Genomic DNA, 20292 nt, shown 5'->3' on the forward strand with positions numbered 1-20292 from the left:
AACTGAATCAGTCAAAAATATAACATTTGACTCACTTAAACATTTAGTTAAAGACCTTTTCAATCCAGACCCCAAATATGATTATCCTTATGAGACGGACCCTCATCCTAAACTTTAAAAGGCAGCTATATATATATATATATATATATTTTTTTTTTTTTCATGTAAAAAGACCCAATCTATGCTGTGAAAAATGTATTGATATTATTATAAATATGTATAAAATATTATTTGTATACACACACACACACACACATATATGTGTATATATATATAAATTCAGAGATTTCTTGTAGAACATCCTAATCCAGTGCAAAAGAGAAATATTATTATTATTATTATTATTATTATTATTTATTTATTTTTATGTGGGATGAGGGCTCCAGCAGTATTTAAACCCATTAATCAATCTCTCAATAGCACTCAATATCTTGAACCTGCACTTGGCCTGCGAGTTAAAGATGTAGAGGTAGAGGCATCTGTTTAATGCCAGCTAGACCACAATTAATTTACAGAGCTAGAAAAATGGAACACAAATGTAGTATATATATATATAAAAAAAAAAAACTTGAAATATATATGTGTGTGTGTGTCATGTGTATATATATATTCATTGCCCAGCACTATATATATGTATAGAGCGAGAGAGAGAGAGAGAGATTTGAACTGAAGTATAAATAAATACTTTAAATATTTTCAATTCAACAAAGCATTCTCTTTTTTTTCAACAAAAATCTCTTTTTTTTTTTGTCAAAAACTACATCTGGCTAATATTCAGTATGATTATAATCCTGTAAATCACTTCCATCAATACCTCCCAAACCTTGCACAGACATATACCACTTCTATGATCAACATTTTACTCTGTAACATCATGCAGTTTTCATTTATATGCTGTCCATCGCTGATGATCTCATCAATTTTATATGCATCTTTTTACACAAGAGATCGCTCGTTTCTCCATCCAGTTCATCTGTGTTTTTGTTCGGTTGGGAGGTTTTGCATTCATTCAGAAGAAGTTTAATAGCGCCTCCAAGTGTATAACAGTGAAAACATCAAAAGCCGTAAAAACTTGTCAATGGCGGGGAAGCGTTGTCTTTTAAATGTTGAGATAACTCATCAATGGCGGGGGAAAGAGTTAAGGATGTTTAGATAACTGGAGAACAAGAAAAATACAGATTTTTTTTATTATTTTTCTTATTTTATTTTTTATTTTTTTGCAGCATAACAGCACAAGTATATATAAACAAATCTATAAATTGCTGGTCGATATGTGCATTTGCATTTCTTTCTGCGTTACCTTTAACTTATTTCTCTCTCAGATTCAATCACAGAAACAGCATACATTTTAAATGTAACACAGTTTAGAGCTTAGTAACTTAAACTAGTATACCAACAGGGATATGGCTATTTAACTGAAGTATAAATGAATACTTCAAATATAGTATTTTAGTAAATATTTATAAAATATTTAAGCACAGTTTAGAGCCTTAATGCTACACTGTCATTTTCTCTTCTAGAGATTCTTTTTGTTTTATCTCACAGGTGTCTGTGGTTAATCAACTGGACATGCAGGTGGTCGTGTCCAATGTGTCGCCCACTGTGGTTGAACAGAACAAGGATCAGCTGATTGGGTAACGCGTTCTATACAAACACACTCTTCATCCTGGTTCATAGTGAGAATTGGTCGCTGAATGAAAGTGTTACCAGAAAAATATGTCACACAAGTCATATGAGTCACTTTTATTATGCTTTTAGGATGTTTTATGATATTTTTGGTACTCAGCATCACCCCTCCTCATGTATTTCCATCATATGGAAAAGAGCAGCATGAACATTTTTCAGAATTTCTCCTTGTGTGTTCCATAGAAGTTTTGGAACAACGCATGTAAATGATGACAAAATATACATTTTCACTTTTACATCCCTGTTGAGATAGTACAGTGCAAATATGAAATTCATAATATATACAGAGACAGGAACACACTCGCACAACAGAACTCACAGCCCAAAACATCTTCTTCCCTCTTGTCGGGCTTTTTCCCCAGCAAACCTGCTGCTTGTTCCTTTCCTCATCATTCCAGCCTCTGTTCTTTTTTGTCCCATGTTCTTATTTCACCTCAGCAGCTGAGATACTGCAGGTAATTGGCTGAGGAGAGCTGGCTGCTCTGAGATGTGAGCTGAGGGGTAATAAAGACACCTACCGGGAGGAAAATTCGGAGGAATACAAGACTGATTTTTTTCTTTTCTTTGAATTGCAAGTATATATTTCACATTTCTGACTTTGTAACTTGCAGTTGCTTGTTAGAAAATCAGAATTGCGAGATATAAACTCACAACTGCGAGAAAAAAAGTCTGAATTGTGAGGAAAAAGTCGCAATTTCCTTTTTTTTTTTTTGGTGGAAACGTGCTTTCATGGTTTTGAGAATGTTCTCTGTGTGAAAATAACATTCATTAGTTGTTTGAGAATTCCTTTTGGTGAAAAATGGTGAATAGAACGTCTTCAGTCTGTCAAAAAGTTCTGTTCAATCACTCCTTTTCTGTCTCTCAATGCAGGATTTTAGAGCGCTATGTCCAGGACCAGATTCCAGGAGCTAAAGTTGTTGTGGAGTCGATCGGCCCACGTCGTTTTGGTGAGGGTTATGAACAGGAGGACTACTCAAAATCTGACCTGATGGTTTATGCAATTGACCCACTGACCAACAGAGCTCTCTCAAGACAGGAGCTCTTCAAGTGAGTGCTTTCTCTCATCCAACTTACCCTCACAGACTCCATTTCTGCATTGCTCTTAACCTCCTGACCTTTCCTTCAGACCTAAGCAACTAATATATGTGTGTGTGTGTGTATATATATATATAAATATATATATATATATATATATATATATATATATATATATATATATATATATACATACACACACACACGCGCACACACACACACACACACATATATATATATATTTTTTTTTAATATATATATATATATATATATATATATATATATATATATATATATATATATATATATATATATATATTATTAACTCAATTTCCTGCATACAGAATTATACACACACTTAGTGTTTTATAACATTTCTCATAGCATTATTTAAGTGTATTTTTTGTTTGCCCATTTCTCACCCATGAAGCACAATAAAGCTGATGAACTGTATGTTTATGTTTGTTTAGACATCTTCACATTTTTCATAAACAAATGACACTCGTGCTTATATCTGTAGCCAGATTGTCTGTTTTGTCACAGTATTTAGCCTGCTCTGACAGCGCGGTTTCTAATACTTGTACAAGCAAATCATGAATTGTAGGCTGTCGAATGTGCTTTACTTCTAATTTAGTCAAAATTCAATCCTTTTTTCTCTTTTATTTATATAGCGCTTTATACAATACAGACTGTGTCAAAGCAGCTTTACAGTGTTAAACAGAAAGAAAAAAAGTGTGCTGATAATGCAAGAGGATAATATAAAACAATCAGTTTTTCAGTTAAAGTCAATTCATTGTTGATTCAGTGATTCCATCATCCAGCTTAGTTCAGTTCTCTTCAAATAGTGTCTGTGCAATCAAGTCAACAATGTTGCCAGAAACGGTGTCCCAAACTAAGCAAGCCAAGGGTGACAGTTACAAGGAACCAAAACTCCATCATAATGAAATAAAATTATCCTCTGGCCAAACGATTCAGTCTTTTGTTTTATTTTACTGTCAGCAGGGTGAATGGTACTTAAAAAATGTGATTTTATAGTAGCCATTGTAGCTATATGATCGACACATTACATTTACGTTATACTAAAAAGTCAGATGACCCATTTTACACTTTATTATAAAAGTTTGGCTCATGAATTTTAATTACATTCGTTCAGTCGATCAGAGATTGCCTGGAAGGAGAGATCTTTATTGCTAGATTTATGTGGCTTGCACTGGAGAAGTAGTCGAATAGCATATGCAAGGCCACATATGTGACTGTTCCTGTGGTTTTTGCAGGTTTTTAGATGGGAAGTTATTGGACATCAATAAGGAGTTCCAGCCCTATCTAGGTCGTGGAGGCCGCATTCTGGAGATCCGCACTCCAGATGTGGTGGAGAGTGTGAAGAAGGCGGTTCAGTCTGTTGGATACACCGAAGGAGCCCTGCTGGCCCTGGCCGTCATCATCATCATGTGCTGTATCCCAGCCATCCTCATCGTCATCATCACGTACCAACAGTGAGTCTCACCACCATAGTCCAGTGTCTCCCAATTCATGAAGACAGCATTTTTGCAAGTGTAATATTGCTATATAATTTCAAATTAATATATAAAAACAAAAACCCATACAGGGATTTATTTAGTTTTTTGCTACAGACACAATAATGTCAGCTTGCACATTGTTAAAACAACAATCACGATATTATCGTAGATACACCCTAAGATTTAGCAAAATTAGCCATCAAAAGTCTCTTCTGTTGTGATTCTGTGCATAGTTAGTTTTTAACAGAAATGTTATGGCATAGTGTTTCTTTCATGCCCTGTGTGGGATCAGGTTGAATCACTGGAAAGATTACCCAGACTGCAGACTTCTCCACTTAGCAACCAAATAAATAAATGTAAAGTTCATTAAGGTTGAAACATCTTGTTAAAGGTGCTGTAGGGAACTTTTGTAAAAAAATATTTTTCACATATTTATTAAACCTGTCATTATGTCCTGACAGTAGAATATGAGACAGATAATCTGTGATAAAATCAAGCTCCTCTGGCTCCTCCCAGTGCTCCTATTGCCATTTGCAGAAACTCCGTCGCTTCCGGTTAAAAACAACCAATCAGAGCTGTGGTCCGTAACTTTGTTTGTGTTCAAAATGTAGAAAAATGTATATAATAAGCGAGTACACCATGAATCCATTTTCCAAACCGTGTTTTTAGCTTGTCCTGAATCACTAGAGTACACCTATAATAAGTGTTTATATTCGGACTATTTTAGATTGCTTCGGGAGTACCGCGGCGGAGTAACCCAGTACCTTTGTGATTCTTCGTAGATATAAACAGAGAGAAGTAGTTCCGGCTACGATGTTCTTCCACAAGACGCAAGCAGTTCTGTTTATTAACCGCTAGAGCGTCAAAAGTTACCGACTGCAGCTTTAAGCAGACAGCTTCCCTCTGCTGGGATTTCAGAGGAACATATACACACATTCTTTCTTTTCACATTGGTAACACATTTGAAAACTGTCTGGTCTTTTGTTTATTCAGCATGAAAATTAATAATCAAGGCCATGAGGTAAATATGAGAAACTGTCAAGACTAAATGTGGTTCCAGCTAAGCTATTGCCATATGGCAAACCAGACAATGAGAATTCAGGAATATACCGTAATAACATAATCTGTGAGTGTATATATAAAGAGCCATGGCCAGAAGTTTTGAGAATGACACAAATATCAATTTTCACAAAGTCTGCTGCTACAGTGTTTTTAGATCTTGTTGTCAGATGTCATACTATGGTATACTGAAGTGTAATAAAAATAAATTCTTAAGTGTCAAGGGCTTTTATTGACAATTAAAATAAGTTTATGTGAAGACTCAAAAGTATTTGCAGTGTTGACATTTCTTTTTCAAGACCTCTGCAATTTGCCCTGTCAAGCTGGCAATGATTGTCTGGTCCACATCCTGACTGACGGCAGCCCATTCTTGCATAATCAATTATTGGAGTTTGTCAGAATTTGTGGGGTTTTGTTTGTCCACCTGCCTCTTGAGGATTGACCACAAGTTCTCAATAGAATTAAGGTCTGAGGAGTTCCTGGCCATGGTCCAAAAATGTTGATGTTTATTTACCTGAGCCACTGAGTGCTCTGTTGAAAAGGCATCACCAAAATGTTCTTGGATGTTTATGAGAGGTTGCTCTCGAAGAATGTTTTTGTACCATTCTTTATTCATGGTGGTGTTCAAAATTGTGAGCCCACTCCTTTGGCTGAGAAGCAACCCCACACATGAATGGTCTCAGGGTGCTGATGGAAGTGTTCACCTTTTCTTCTCCTGACAAGCCTAATTCCGGATGCCCCAAACAATCAGAAAGGGGATTCATCAGAGAAAATGACTTTACCCCAGTCCTCAGCAATCCAATCCCTGAACCTTTTGAAGAAAATCAGTCTGTCCCTGAAGAAGTTTTTCCTAGAGAGAAGTGGGTTCTTTGATGCCTTTCTTGACACCAGGCCATCCTCCAAAAGTCTTTACCTCACTGTACATGCAGATGCTCACACCCGCCTGCTGCTAATTCTGAGCAAGCTCTGCACTGGTGGTGCCCTGATCCTGCATCTGAATTAACTTTAGGAGACGGTTCTGACACTTGCTGGACTTTCTGGGGTGCCCTGAATCCTTCTTCACAGCAACTGATCCTCTCCCCAAGTTCTTGATGATCAAATAAATGATTGACTTAGGTGCAATCTTACTAGCCGCATTATACTTGCCTGTGAATCCCTTTTTGTGCAAAGCATTGAAAACTGCACATGTTTCCTTGCAGGTAACTACAGTTAACAGAGGAAGAACAATGATTTCAAGCACCACCTTCCTTTTGAAGCTTCCAGTCTGGTATTCTTTCTCAATCAGCATGACTAGCCTTGTCCTCAGCAACACTTATGCTAATGAGAGAATCACTGACATGATGTCAGCAGGTTCATTTGTGGCAAGGCTGTAATACAGTGGGAATGTTTTTGGGATCAAGTTCATTTTAATGGTGAAGAGGGACTTTGCAATTAGTTGCAATTCATCTGATCACTGATCACTCTTCTGGAGTATATACAAATTGCCATCATAAAAACTGAGGCAGGAGACTTTGTGAAAATTTCTATTTGTGACATTCTCAAAACCTTTGGCCACGGCTGTATGTATACATATACATATATTGCTGATATTTATTTTGTAAGTGCTGTCCATGTTGTTATGAGTCATCGTCTAATATATTTTTTCTTTCCTTTTTTACAACGCACCAACTTAAGATTCAAAGAGTAAGTATCATATTGCATGTGTAATGATATGTTGGTTATATACAGTATCTCAATTATTTCCCTCTCTCAAGCATTATTTAATTCAGTGGTTCTCTGGTGGTTTGGCTTCAAGGCCCAGATTTTACATTGGTTATCAAATAGCAACCCAACACTACTTAAATGGCTCATTGTACAAAAGTTAATGATACAACAATGAAAATCAACAATTGTGATATTAACATAAAAAAAAAAAATAATAATTGACTTGTTTTTATAGATTGAGTGTTTGATAAAAGTCTCTTGAATTAGAATTATTATGCTCTGAACAGTCAATAATTTTTCAGCACAAAATACATTGTCAGCACTAATGATGTCTTTCCTCACTGTTTGTATCGTCTTGGATTTTTTCTATGCTTTTGTTTGTTTACCTGTCCATGTTGGCATATTTCAAAATATGACTAGCTTCTATCAAGTGACAGATCAATTACAACCATTTGATTTGACATGCAAGCATTGGTGTCAACAACAAAAAATATGCGAAGCAGTTTCCCCCTTTTAGAAATGCCTCTTTATTTTGCACTCGTGACTATGAAAGATTGTATGGTTAGTTGGATATCATTATTATTCCATTTTATTCCTAACATTTTGTATAGCTGTTTGCAACCCACCAGTTGAGAACCACTGATTTAATTCGTTGTATCTGAGAAAATTATAAATCTAAATGTCTACAGCTAAATGTCCAGGAAAAGATAAAGGCTTGTTGATTTCCAAGGACCAGAACAAAAGTGCTATAGAATAGCTTTTGTTCCCTAAGCTGTTAGATCTCCCAAGGATATAAAGTTGATTCCAACATACTTGTAAAATTGTACTTTGAAAGAAAAGATCAAAACTTAATTATTTAAAAGCATTCGAAGCATTTCTTTAAGGACAGCATGCTATGGAATTACAAACTCAAATCACTTCACAGGCACTGATTACATAAACATAACCATCACACTCTCAACTATTACCTTAGCATGCTATACATAAAAAAAAGATAAATTCTATTTTTTCCAAATTCAGATTCAGTAAACATAGTTCTTGTATCCCAAATTAGGTTTTTGATCTATGAGTGCATTTATCATTTATGGATCTTTAATAATATAAGATATTGCTTTTATTTTGCTCCACTTGTTGACTTCATCATCTAAAGACGGCAGGCAGAGTGTGCAAAAGCAGCCAGGATCCAAATGGTGCTTCCCACTGGCAAATCTGGAGGAGCTGCCACCAACAATCTGTATGAAGAACTCGGCGACAGCACCATGTAAGTTTTATATATTCTGCACTTTATACAGTTCTTGTCAATGTTTTCAAGCACTGACTGATGCAGAATATTGATACATATTGGGTTTTACAAGTTACGATTACTTAAATTAAAATTGCATTAGTTGCATTCCATTAGATTCAATTGCATTATTTTTTTCTATACAATTGTAGGGCCTTTCATATATTCCTAGTGGTGTGGAAGGATAAGTAAAAATAATAATAATTAATTAATTCCTAGACAGCTTTGGTATATTTGGTGCATTTGGTGTATTTGGTGGAAATTGTGGCCTAGTGGTTAGCGAATCTGACTCCTAATCCTAGGGTAGTGGGTTCAATTCTGGGTCTGGCGATACCATGACTGAGGTGCCCTTGAGCAAGACACTGAACCCCCAACTGCTCCCTGGGCACCGCAGCATAAATGGCTGCCCACTACTCTGGGTGTGTGTGTGTGTTCACTGCTGTGTGTGTGCACTTTGGATGGGTTAAATGCAGAGCACAAATTCTGAGTATGGGTCACCATACTTGGCTGTATGTCACTTCACTCACTTAATTAGTTTATGTGAGTATTTTCTACCCTCTTTCTGGCCCTTAAACTTAAACTAGCTTATTTTCCACTGCAATTTTGATTTTATCATGATGATCTTTAACAACAGGTTTTCTTTTATTGTCATAATTATGACTGAACAGGCAATGTGTTAAGACTGAACAAGTTTTCAACATTGAAGTTTAAATGAGGACCATAACATGGACAAGTATATTGTGCTAATGGTTGTGATGATACATCTTAATTCAAAAACATCAAGTAAAGTTTTTTCATTATTAGAACTCTTAGACAGCTATCTTGCTAATTTCACTCATATAATTTGTTTTTTCCTCCTGTCTCTCTTTCTCATTTCTTGGATATCAGATCTAAGTAAGTAGGCAATCATCTGTGTATCAACTAGTAGACAAAGTAGTTTTAATTAGACAATATACTGTAAGTAAGGTATAGTTGTATTTGTGATGGATTCTCAGAGAGATTTTGAATAGTTGTGTAGCACTGTTATCTTGATTAGTATTGATATTTGTTTGGAACTGTGATAGCAGCCTTCAGTGAAAACTTGTTTTGGGTGTTTGCCTTGGATTTGGTTAGCTCTTTGCTCCTAGTACAGTAGTCAATCCAAGCAGGTGCTATTCGTAGTTGGCTTCGCTCCTACTTCCCTGTCTTTCTTGCTATTCACATCCTCTGTTAAGTCAATCTTTGTCTCTTTTTGCGGTTTATGCTGAAAGCAGGACTAAGAGGTGTGTTCTGAAGGATGGCGATCGTCAGCGTCTCATTAGCTCATTTGCCTCCCGTGCCATCACTGCTCACAAGCTGTCCACCGCTAATGGGGTCCTGCTCAACAACTTGCCTAAGTCAGAAAGCAACATCACCTTTCTCTCAGATGAGAATCCTCTTACTACAACCAACCCTCTGTACCATGATGATGGCACCCTTAGCAGCCCTGAGAACCAAAATCAGAGGTATCACCTGGGCATGTATTCACCCAACATGAGTGGTCTAAGAAGGTCCATCCTGCGCTTCCCATCTGCAGGCTCAGGTCATGCCTGGACTTTACCCTCTAGGTTACACAAGTGGGAGAACAATGATGCCCTACGGAGTAGGAGGGTGGTGATGGATCCAGATCAGTGGGAGCTGCAGCTGCTGAATTCCGACCTTAAGGACAGTAAGGAGATGATTGATGGGTTTGATGGGTTTGTGGATGAAGATCAAGAGCCCAAATTGACAGTAAAAGAGCAGGCACGGCAGTTTGAGCAGCAGGCCTTTCAGGATATGAGGCAGAAGCAAGGCCAGGACTCACGTGGGTCACTCTCTTCTGAAATTATTCTCTCTGTTTTCGAGACCCCGCAGTCTTCAGTCATGGGGCATAACAGCAGACCCCCATCAATAATAATTACCCAGAGTGATGGAACACCTCCACCCAGTCACAAGCCAACCCCGCCAGTGCTGCGGAAGTACAGCAGAATGACTACCTATCCTGATGTGGAGTCTTACGAGGTCAATGTGGAGATCATCCCAGACCCACCAGATGTACCTGCTCCAACACCCCCACCGCCTCCACCTCCGTCTAGTCCCCCACCACCTCCACCTCCCTCAAGTTCCCCACCCCAATCCACTCCTGTCCCTCCATCGCCACCAGATCCTCCCCATCCAGCCCCTCCTCCTCCTCCCCCCCTTCCCTTATCACCAGACCTGTCCTGTTCCATGTCTCATTCTCCATTTGTCCTTCCTCCTCTTCCCTTGGTCACATCCCTCCGACCAGTGTCCTTACGCCCCACACCACCTCCACCGCCATCCGAGCCAGAGCCCCCAAAGAGGGAACTCAAAGGGATCCTTAAGAACATCCAGAACATAGCAGACATAGAGAAATCCATTGCCAACATGTGCAGTCAAATAGACAAAAAGCAGTGCCCGCCAAAGATTGTCCCCAAAAAACAAGTGTCTGTTGAACCAGAGGCTGGTTTGTCAGAGGTGAAGCCTGTACAGGAAAAACCATCACCAGAGACCAATCCAAACATGAACTTACTAGTGGAGGAGCTGGAGAAACGCTTTCCTTCTCAGTCCACTATCCTGTGACACTCTCTTTGTCCATGTTGCTTTTAGAGGTGGTTCACACAGGATGCATTCTAGCATTACAGCATTTTAACAGAGCACAGCAGAACTAACAATAGACGAGGCATTCTTGTTGCTCAAACAGTAGAGTATGGTGCAAGAAACACCAGCACGAGAATATGTCCTGTGTGAACGGCCCCTTAGACTATAGATACATTTTTGTCATCTTTTTGTCTTATCATTGTGTTTCATCTTACTGTGTAACAAAATCAAATCAAGATCACTGAATGCATCAAGAAGTGCTGCATGGAGTATGAAATCTCGGTGCTCTCGGTGCTCTTTGTTTCTATGGGATAGTATATATTTAAGGACAAGAACTCCAAGGCACTCGAATTCTAATGAAAAGTTAAAAAGCCTTTATTGCATCACTGGCTTTATACGTTAAAACTCTTTTGGTGAGAGGTACATCTATGCGTTGTCACCCTGATGAAGGCATGTAAGCCGCAACGCGTAGATGTACCGCTCACCAAAAGAGTTTTAATGTATAAAGGCAGTGATGCCATAAAGGCTTTTTAACTTTTCACTACAATTCGAGTGCCTTGGAGTTCTTGTCCGAAACAAAATCAAGTGTTTGTGCTTTTACAGTTTTTGTATTTTTTATCTGTTTTGCGAGAGTGTTTTATTATTTAGTTGAGATAAGCATTTCATACAAGCATTTTATTTTATTCCTTCGACCTGTTTTAGTACACAAAACACTTTTACTTACTCATAGAAATTATCCTGTTTATATGCCCTAATGTTGGACTGTAAGTTATTTTAAATTATTTTAAATTATTTTAATTAATTAAGACATTTTGTCTCTCTCAGTGCACGAATTCACATTGAACTGTTTTTTGCTAGGTTTGCAAATTGTCTGTGCTAGAAAGGACCAAAAAAGCACTGAAGAGAAACAAGTTTGTTCTAATGTTAAATTGCTCTTTGGTACATGACTATGCACACATTAGGAGGTTTGAGATGCAACTGAGTCGTCAAGTTGCTTGTAATCACCGGCTAAATCAATTTAGTGCAAGTGTGTTTGTGTGTGTGTGTGTGTGTGAGAGAGCTTGTCTGATTGGCAACATGTCCTCCACTTAATCTTTTAAAAAGAAACACTGCATTCAATTCTTGGCTTTAATTGTTATGAATCTTATGGATAGATACCACAACATTACATCAGATTATTGTCGACCCACAGCAGTACACATCTATACCATATTGTTTTTGTGCTGTAGCTTATTCAAAAGTGTCTCAATCACCTGAAAATTGACCATGTTCTGTTTCTGTAATACCTGCACCTTCTATTTACAGTGGGGTAGCACTGTATTAGCATAACACCGATATTATGGTTATAGGCTTTGTTTTAAATCTCTTATACCTAAAAGCCATGAATTCAGCCCCTTAATATAGACTCCATTCAAACTTGGTTTTGTAGATCACCTCAGTGTTGTGTGTGCTATATTTTTTGGTGTTATTAAAAAAATTATCATTTACAATCAATGTGCAGTATTCACAAACCATGTCATTGCAATATTTGCCATTCGAATTCCTATTTTGTCTTTACACTTAATCTTGGATAATATTTAAAACTTTTTACTTTACTATCATTCAAGCACTGTTTTTACTTTCAACATTTCTTTGCAAGATAGCCAACATCATGCCATGCTTTCCCATCTCGTATCATGATTTGTGTTTCTAATCTGTAGTGCCATGTTCCATTAGGACTAGCATTGCCATAATTGGATATTTACAGTGTTAGGAAACAAACAAACAAACAAACATCTTTATGGAAATCAGAGGGAAGAGGGAACCTCTCTGTGCATTAAAATTAGCTCAGTCAAACAAGATCCATCTGTCACTAATACTGTCTGTTTAGTCAACATTTCAAACACAGGCAAAGCAGATGGCAAAAGTCAAAAGTGCAGTGCAGAAAAGAATGCATGTCTAAAACTAGTGCACAAATGAATTCAGTTTGTTTGATTACAAAAGAATAAGGTGATAACATGTTTAATCACATATTTATGTTATTAATCTTCATAAAGTATCTGTGATCTGCAGCTCTATGTAAAACACTTTCTAACATTTTAACTACTAATTATTTGTAATATTAACGATTAATCCATTACTTTTTGTATATTTATTTCTATGTTACGAAAGGGCATTTTTTTAATATTTATTTCTATGTTACGAAAACAATGGTAGCATTTTTGCTCATGTAATACCTTCCTTTATATGTTTTCAGTGGTGGTATTGGCTGCCATTCATTTTAACTAACATACTTAACGTACAATAGAGCATGCTAGCTAATGGTAAATTATTTTTAATCTATAATTATTTTGTGCGACCTTGCAGGTAATTTAGAAAGATGATCAAATAATTAATATAGCACAGTAGGTTTAATTTAGCCTTTTGGCGAGTTTCCTTTTGGGGGAAAAAAGATGGAAATGCCACTGCAGTTGTACCTTGACCTTGTTATACCTATATAACATAATTAGTATTTCATCACATAGTTTAATTATAATGATATATCATGTAATATATCATATTTCATTCATGGAATGACACATCATTACACTTGCAAACACACTCACAGAGAGAAAAGTCAACAAAATAAAAGTCCCTTGAAAGTCGCATATTATCGTTAAGAGATAAATCTTCATTTGAATCCCTCATTATGCCCACATCAGGGAAGAATTGCTGTAATTTGCTCTTGCTGATCTGCTGCCTGGAGAGAATTTTAATTTTCTATGCTTTCAATGAAATAGTCCTGGTACTTAGGAAATGCTGGCCCACCTCCATATAATCTCTGTATACCCCTAACACACCTGATAAACTGTAATCAAATGTGGTTGTTGTTGTCTTTTTTTTTTTTTTTAGGTTGTCTTTGCATGCAAAGCATTGCCACACATGATAATGTCTAATGTCATTAGAGGCTTGAGGGTTTTAACATTCATCTGAGTGATAAACAGTGTGCCACTTGTCCTTGCCCAGAAACAGTGCCTAGTTTTCTCCTCTGTGGCCATGTCATTGTCTTATTGTCTGCTTTGAATCAGTGGCGTTAACACAGATTCATCATGCCATGAGGCCTTTGAGCTTCACTGCCCAGATTCCTCGCCCAGACTCCTAAACTAATGTCCTCTAAACTAAAATCCCATAATTAAAAATAATATACATAAATTAAAAATTAAATATATAAAGGAATCATTTGCCCAAAAATAAATAAAAACATGCTGAAAATGTACTCACCATCCAATATGTAATTTCTTCATTGGAACCGATTTGGAGAAATGTACCTTTACACCAATGCTTACCAATGGATCCTCTGCAGTGAATGGGTGCCGTCAGAATGAGAATACAAACAGCTGCTAAAAACATCACAATAATCCAATTAACATATTGCAAAGACAAAAGCTCTGTGTCCTTTATCCATAATATTGTTTTGTCCAGGGAAAAAGTAATCTCGTTTGAATCAGAAGATAAATATGCAAAGATCAAGCACCAATTACAAGCAAAAACAGTCCAAAATATTTCTAAACAAATATGTCTTGTGCATTATAGTGATGTTTTTATCAGCTCTTTGCACTCTCATTCTGACGGCACCCATTCACTGCAGAGGATCCATTGGTGTGCAAGTTTTTGGGTGAATTATACTCATAGTAAGTTATGCTTTCCATATCAGACTACTGTATGTCTGCATATTTATCAACACGTACACGTTCAGTTCCTCACAGTTCTTTATTATTTGTAGAGTTTTGCAAAAATGTAATGGACATTGTCTTCGAAACGTCATCTCAAGGAAATGCTGTTTAATCTCATGCCTTTAAATCTGCTAAACATTCAAATACTTTGTCATATCTGACAGTCCAGTTTGAGAAGAAGAATTAAAACATTTTCTACATATGAAATAGTAAGGTTTTATTGTAATGTTCTTACTTTTATTTCCATGCTGTTATCTCTTCACAGGAGAGGCTACGGGCAGCAGGAGGTATGTATTTTATTTTCTTTGGAATTGCATAGTTTGAATGATGTCTCATCTTGAGTTGTATTGGCCATCATTTTTATCAGTTGATGTTATTTGATAGGGAAAGTGATGAGAGAGGAAATAAGTATTTGTCAAGATCCCATCTTTAAAATTGCTGAAGCCTAGGCCTGTCAGTTTGGACAATGACTCGCTGATTACATTTTTTAAATAGTTTTGTTCTTAGGAAGTTTGATTTTATGAATTCCAAAGTGTTTAAATAAAGCCATAAGCATAGCACTCTGAGTACATTATTGATTGTATAAAACAGTAGCAACACCAATATGATCAAGAAATAGTTGCGTTTAAATACAGTTCATTTTAACAGCTCTCTGGAATCCTTGATTCTAGCTGGTCAATCACAGAATACTGTGGTTAAGTATCTTTTTTTATTTTTATATTGACATTAAAATGTGTAATTAACCAGTTTTCCATGTTGTTCCAGATTTTATGAATAGCTGTGAAACAGTATTTTTCCACACTAATTAATTTATCAGTGTAAAATGCATGGAAAGCTGGATTAAAAAGATTTATCAAAATGTGTTCTTTGAGAGTATATCTGATCTTTTGTTTTCTGAATTGTTTCTTTGATGCCATTTCCAAAGCCCTAAAACTTTATTTCCAGGTTTAAATTCAGAATTTATTTTCAGTTGCTGATTTTTAGTGCAATCACAGACTTGTGGATCCAACTGTATTTATTTTATATCTTCTATTATTCACTTTCACACAGATTAAAACATTGTATATTCCTCTTTTTCTCTCTGTTTCTGCACTGTTTCTCTGCTGAATGCTGTTCAGCAACAGCAGTTGCTTCGGCCCTCTCTCTTGAGACCAGAGGTAGAGAATCTCAAATTTTATACTCGCAGCAACTTTCTGTTGCGATGAACATGTTGTAGTACATATTTGAATGAACATGAATGTGTAGGCACAATACGGTAATAACTATTTTGTTTTATGGCCACATAGCTTTGAAATGAATAAATACAGAAATGTATTTTTCCCCCTTTGAAATGGGCAGCAATTTCGTCTGATTTCTCTAAGGATTTTTGCCTAAAACAGTGTGCTCTTTGCCTTATAACTCTTTGTTCTGCTGACAGGAACTCTCTATGGAGTCTGGTATCGACCCGGGACAGGACTATTATACACAGGATTACTATAATTATGACCATGGGTGAGTGTGCATTCATTAGTCGAAATGTGCAGCTGGCCCAAATCAAATTTGTCAGCTATGTGTTGGACCAGCTGCATTTAATCATTTTGCAAGATTTCTAGGACTATTTTATATGGTTTTCAGATGGTGAATCTCATCAATTTTCTCTAAACATTGTGGGCCACCTGTTTGTGTCTTTTTGAACGTAATAGCAATAAATATTTATTGATGCTTGTGCAAGGTGAGCTGTCCATATGGAACCCAATCCAGAAAAAAAAAAAAAGGTATTAAAAATCCATGGCCCCTCGAGGGAAGTGATGGCAACCACAGACTATCAAAGCTATTTGAGAAAAACTGAATGCTGGCCAAGTTATACAGTAGGTCATACAGATGTGATGAGTAGCAGTCCCCTGCTGTATACTAAATTGGTCTTCAATGTATCCATCTATTCTCAATAAATCCAAATGAAAACCTCCATGGCTACAAGCTAGTGAGGATCAATATAATCCTGACTTTCAGCCCGTTTCCTGTTAAATTGGCCGCCAAAGCTGCATTTGGATTCATACAGCCTGCTGCTCCCTAAGAATACTCAAAGTCCTTAATGAAGGTCTGTTTTGACCTTTTCCACACAGTGTTATGAAGAGGTTCTGCTGCTTAATCTGCCTTTTATTTCTCTGTTCCTGAACATTCTTAAAGTTTTAGTTTTGATTTAGGGGACAGTAGGTACAAGGTTTTTGCCCATTTATTCATAAATGTTTGCATTGGTGTGTGTGTGTGTGTGTGTGTGTGTATGTGTGTTTGAGGTAAATGCAATGATCCTGTATACTTGTCTTTTAGCTATGACTTGCCTCAGTATGGGAGTCGTCGGAAGCTGATCTCTCCAACAGGGGTGTATGATGAATATGGAGAAGTAATTATGGAAGATGACGGCAGCTACTACTACAGCCCACACGAATCCGAGGGAGAGGTATTGCATTTGAATTATTTCTGTTTTCTTAATTTAACCCAATAAAACATTTAGTATTTTTAGTATTTTTCAATAAAGTCAGTTTTATATCTAATGCAAGGATGGGCAATTCCCGTCCTGGAGGGTTCAGGTTTTGCTTGGTCCATAAACTGGATATTACAGGCAGGTGCGTTTGATTGTGGATGAAGTTAAACTCTGCAGGACCAGAGGGACTCTGGTCCCTCAAGGACCAGAAAAGTGAAAGTTGGTAACCCATACTCCGAATTGGTGCTATGAGTAGTTGATAGCCATGAAACTCTATTGGCGCTGTAATTGGTTCATTCAAAATTACGTTCAGTCAGCTTTTAATTATAATTATTGTGTGCCTATTAACTTCTAATTATAATTATTGTGTGCCTATAAACCAGACACATTCCATGCTCACCACACCTGCATGCAATGTGTATCTGTATTTTCCGCACTATAAGGCGCACCGGATTATAAGGCACACCTTCAATGAATGACCTAATTAAGAACTGTTTTCAGAAATAGGGCGCACCGGATTATAAGGCGCATAGAATAGAAGATACTGCAGTCAAACATTTGACTGGGTTTGCATTATGCATCAACTAGATGGTGCTGTGCTAAAGGGAATGTCAACATTTTGACAGCGCTCTGGATTATAAGGCGCACTGTCATTTTTTGAGAAAATTAAAGGCTTATAAGTGCGCCCTATAGTACAGAAATTACGGTACTAGCCCACCACCTCCCCAGCACCACCTGCCTAGATCTGCTATGGGGATCTTTTTCTCTCACTAGCAGCAGCATGTTTCCTTTTATTTATGATCTGTGCATTTAGCCAAAGCAAGTCTACTTGCTTCACAGAAGCAGCATAGCAGATCTAGTCTGCCAAGACCAAACCTAATTTTATCAATAATGTAATAATAATCATGTAATGATATATGATGCAAAATGTCCAGTAAATCATTGACTTCACTTTGGATGGTCAACAGCCAATGGGGTTAAAGTTAATGCATTTGCAAGTAACATGGTAATGAGGGTAAGGTTTTACCATAAGTGACACTTCTCTCAGACATGACATGAGTCATGTGAAGTCACAAAGATGATAGGTGATCTGAATTGTTGATTAGATATTCTGAATATTAAAAATCCTGGACTAATATCATTGTAATAGGTTGCGAGACAAGGCAGAAGGCCAGCTCCCCCTCCAAGCAAGGCTCCACCACGAAGGCCCCTTAGACTTGCTTTTGGAGACCAACCTCCAAGGCTTGAGCAACACCTGCCTGGACCAGTAGAAGGCATTACACACCCTTACAGCTCAAAGGCTGAAAGTACACTCAAAGCATCTATAAAACTCGGCCAAATGTTTGACAAAAGATCCGGCCCAGTTCCATCTCCATTCCACCTTCCATGGAAGAACAACAGAATATTTCCAATTGTAGTTCCTGAGGAGAAAGGAGGAAGTACTGATGAGCCCACAGCAATCACCATGCAACATTCAAACAATGTAGAGAGTGGCGTGGTCATTGATGGCAGCTATTTCCAGACTAAAGAAGCCATGCCTTCAGCAAAGACAAGACTTGGCAAAGTTTTAAGTCAGATGAACATCTTTAAAACATTGCAGACTCAGAAGAACTCCATGAGTAGCATTAGTGGGACTGTAGATCATGGACGTAATAGAAACATCCCAGTCTCTTGGTCACTCAGTGAGTCAGAGAGGGAATCGCAGAGAATCCCTGGAGATAGTGTGGAAAGTCAACAAGAAAGAGTTAGGAGCAAGGAAGGCATCATTCAACAGTCTTACACTGGAAGTTCCATGTCATTCACACCTTATCATCCATACAGACTCCAAGAGGGGGCACATATGAGTAGTTTAGACTCAGACGATGATCAAGAACAGAGTCCTGTTGATTCAGACAGGGAGAGCCAAACAAAAACTCAGCTAGATGACACTGAAATAGAGTCGAAGACAGAATCAGATTCTGAACAAGACACAGAGACTGAGAAAGAAACGGAGACAGAACAAGAGTCAGACACAGAGAGAACATCAGAGACAGAGAACGAGTCAATCTCAGAGGATGGCAGCAGTGGAAAAGAAAGTGTCAAATCGGAGGATAGTGGAACAGTATCATCTGTCAGATCTTCTCAGTCCAGACAGAGCAGCACAACATCCCAGAAATCAGTAACCTCCACCTACAAAAGAAAGAGCTGCAGATCATTTTTAGAACCTGAGACGACCTCCACCCACATGAAAGCATTAGAAGAGACCATCCTAAAGGAGGATGAGGACAGTCAGGAAGAAAATGGGCAGATGGGAGAAGGTCAAAGTAAGGATCCCAGGTCTAGGTCTAAAAGCAGTACTTCTCTGGAGAGTAGACATGACTTGAATTTCCACAGCATGAGCAGATTCTCTACGACAAGCAGTAATGTAGCGAAGGCTTTAGAGATCGACAAACTCTCTCCTATAGATGAGAATGAAGAAAGGGAAATGTCTCCAGAGAGAGGTGTCAGTCCGGGTCATAGTTCAAGCTCTTCGGATGGAGCAAGAAACCTTGAAGTAGACGGGGAGGATGAGGAGTCTAATTCAGACGCAAATGAGACTGTCGGTTCCTCCTGAATTATATGCTGATATTTTCAGTAAGACTGGCCATTGCCTTTATTTCTTGTGTTGAACTTTTTATCGGCCTTTTGAATGTCTTCCTCTGGTTGGAGTTCTTCTTCTTATTTTTTTCTCACTGAGCACATCTTGGCATTTCACCTTAACCTTTGCTGAATAACATGCATGCTATTTCATCTCTAGTCTTACCTTTAGAGGTCACCCTTCAAAAGTTTAGATTAGCAGTTAATATTCAGATCAAAATTAGGTTAGTTTTTGTTGTTTTCAAAAAAAATCCTGTAATCCAATGGCATTTGGTCCTTGAGCACATTACTTTTAATGAGCTCGCGAAGGGACATTAAGTGTGAGTTTGGCTGTTTTTCTTTCTTATGACAAGCAGTGGTGGTCCGATAGGGAATTTTCTTTCATCAAACCTGCCTTATTACCTTATTTATAGTATTCTGTAAGAATTATCTTGATAATTAACACATTATAATCTTTCTGACTTCCAAACCAATATTTGTCAATATATATATAAAAAAATAGAACAAATCAAGCAATGGCATCCACAAACATTTATATAGTGAATATAGAGCCCCCCCCATATAAATAGCAAAACAGATCTTTTTACATTACATGCATCTTTTATGCCCACAATTAAGAAATCG

The 20292-nt window shown here is 37.4% G+C and overlaps 1 protein-coding gene across 1 annotated transcript in view; it reads left to right on the plus strand.

Annotated features, from left to right (window-relative positions):
* Nucleotides 1-19668, plus strand: part of LOC113056339 (protocadherin-15-like) — a 197242-nt gene extending 177574 nt beyond the window's left edge. Inside the window, exons 29-38 of the mRNA XM_026223068.1 lie at nucleotides 1546-1634; nucleotides 2557-2733; nucleotides 3996-4214; nucleotides 6972-6980; nucleotides 8152-8262; nucleotides 14857-14878; nucleotides 15710-15748; nucleotides 16009-16082; nucleotides 16899-17028; nucleotides 18203-19668. Coding sequence (XP_026078853.1) covers nucleotides 1546-1634; nucleotides 2557-2733; nucleotides 3996-4214; nucleotides 6972-6980; nucleotides 8152-8262; nucleotides 14857-14878; nucleotides 15710-15748; nucleotides 16009-16082; nucleotides 16899-17028; nucleotides 18203-19645 — 2313 coding nt within the window. The 3' untranslated portion in view covers nucleotides 19646-19668. The remainder of the gene's footprint in view (nucleotides 1-1545; nucleotides 1635-2556; nucleotides 2734-3995; nucleotides 4215-6971; nucleotides 6981-8151; nucleotides 8263-14856; nucleotides 14879-15709; nucleotides 15749-16008; nucleotides 16083-16898; nucleotides 17029-18202) is intronic.
* The last annotated feature ends 624 nt before the right edge of the window (nucleotides 19669-20292 follow it).

This window comes from Carassius auratus, chromosome 37 (genome assembly GCF_003368295.1).
Source record: "Carassius auratus strain Wakin chromosome 37, ASM336829v1, whole genome shotgun sequence".
In the NCBI taxonomy this organism is placed as follows: Eukaryota; Metazoa; Chordata; class Actinopteri; order Cypriniformes; family Cyprinidae; genus Carassius; species Carassius auratus.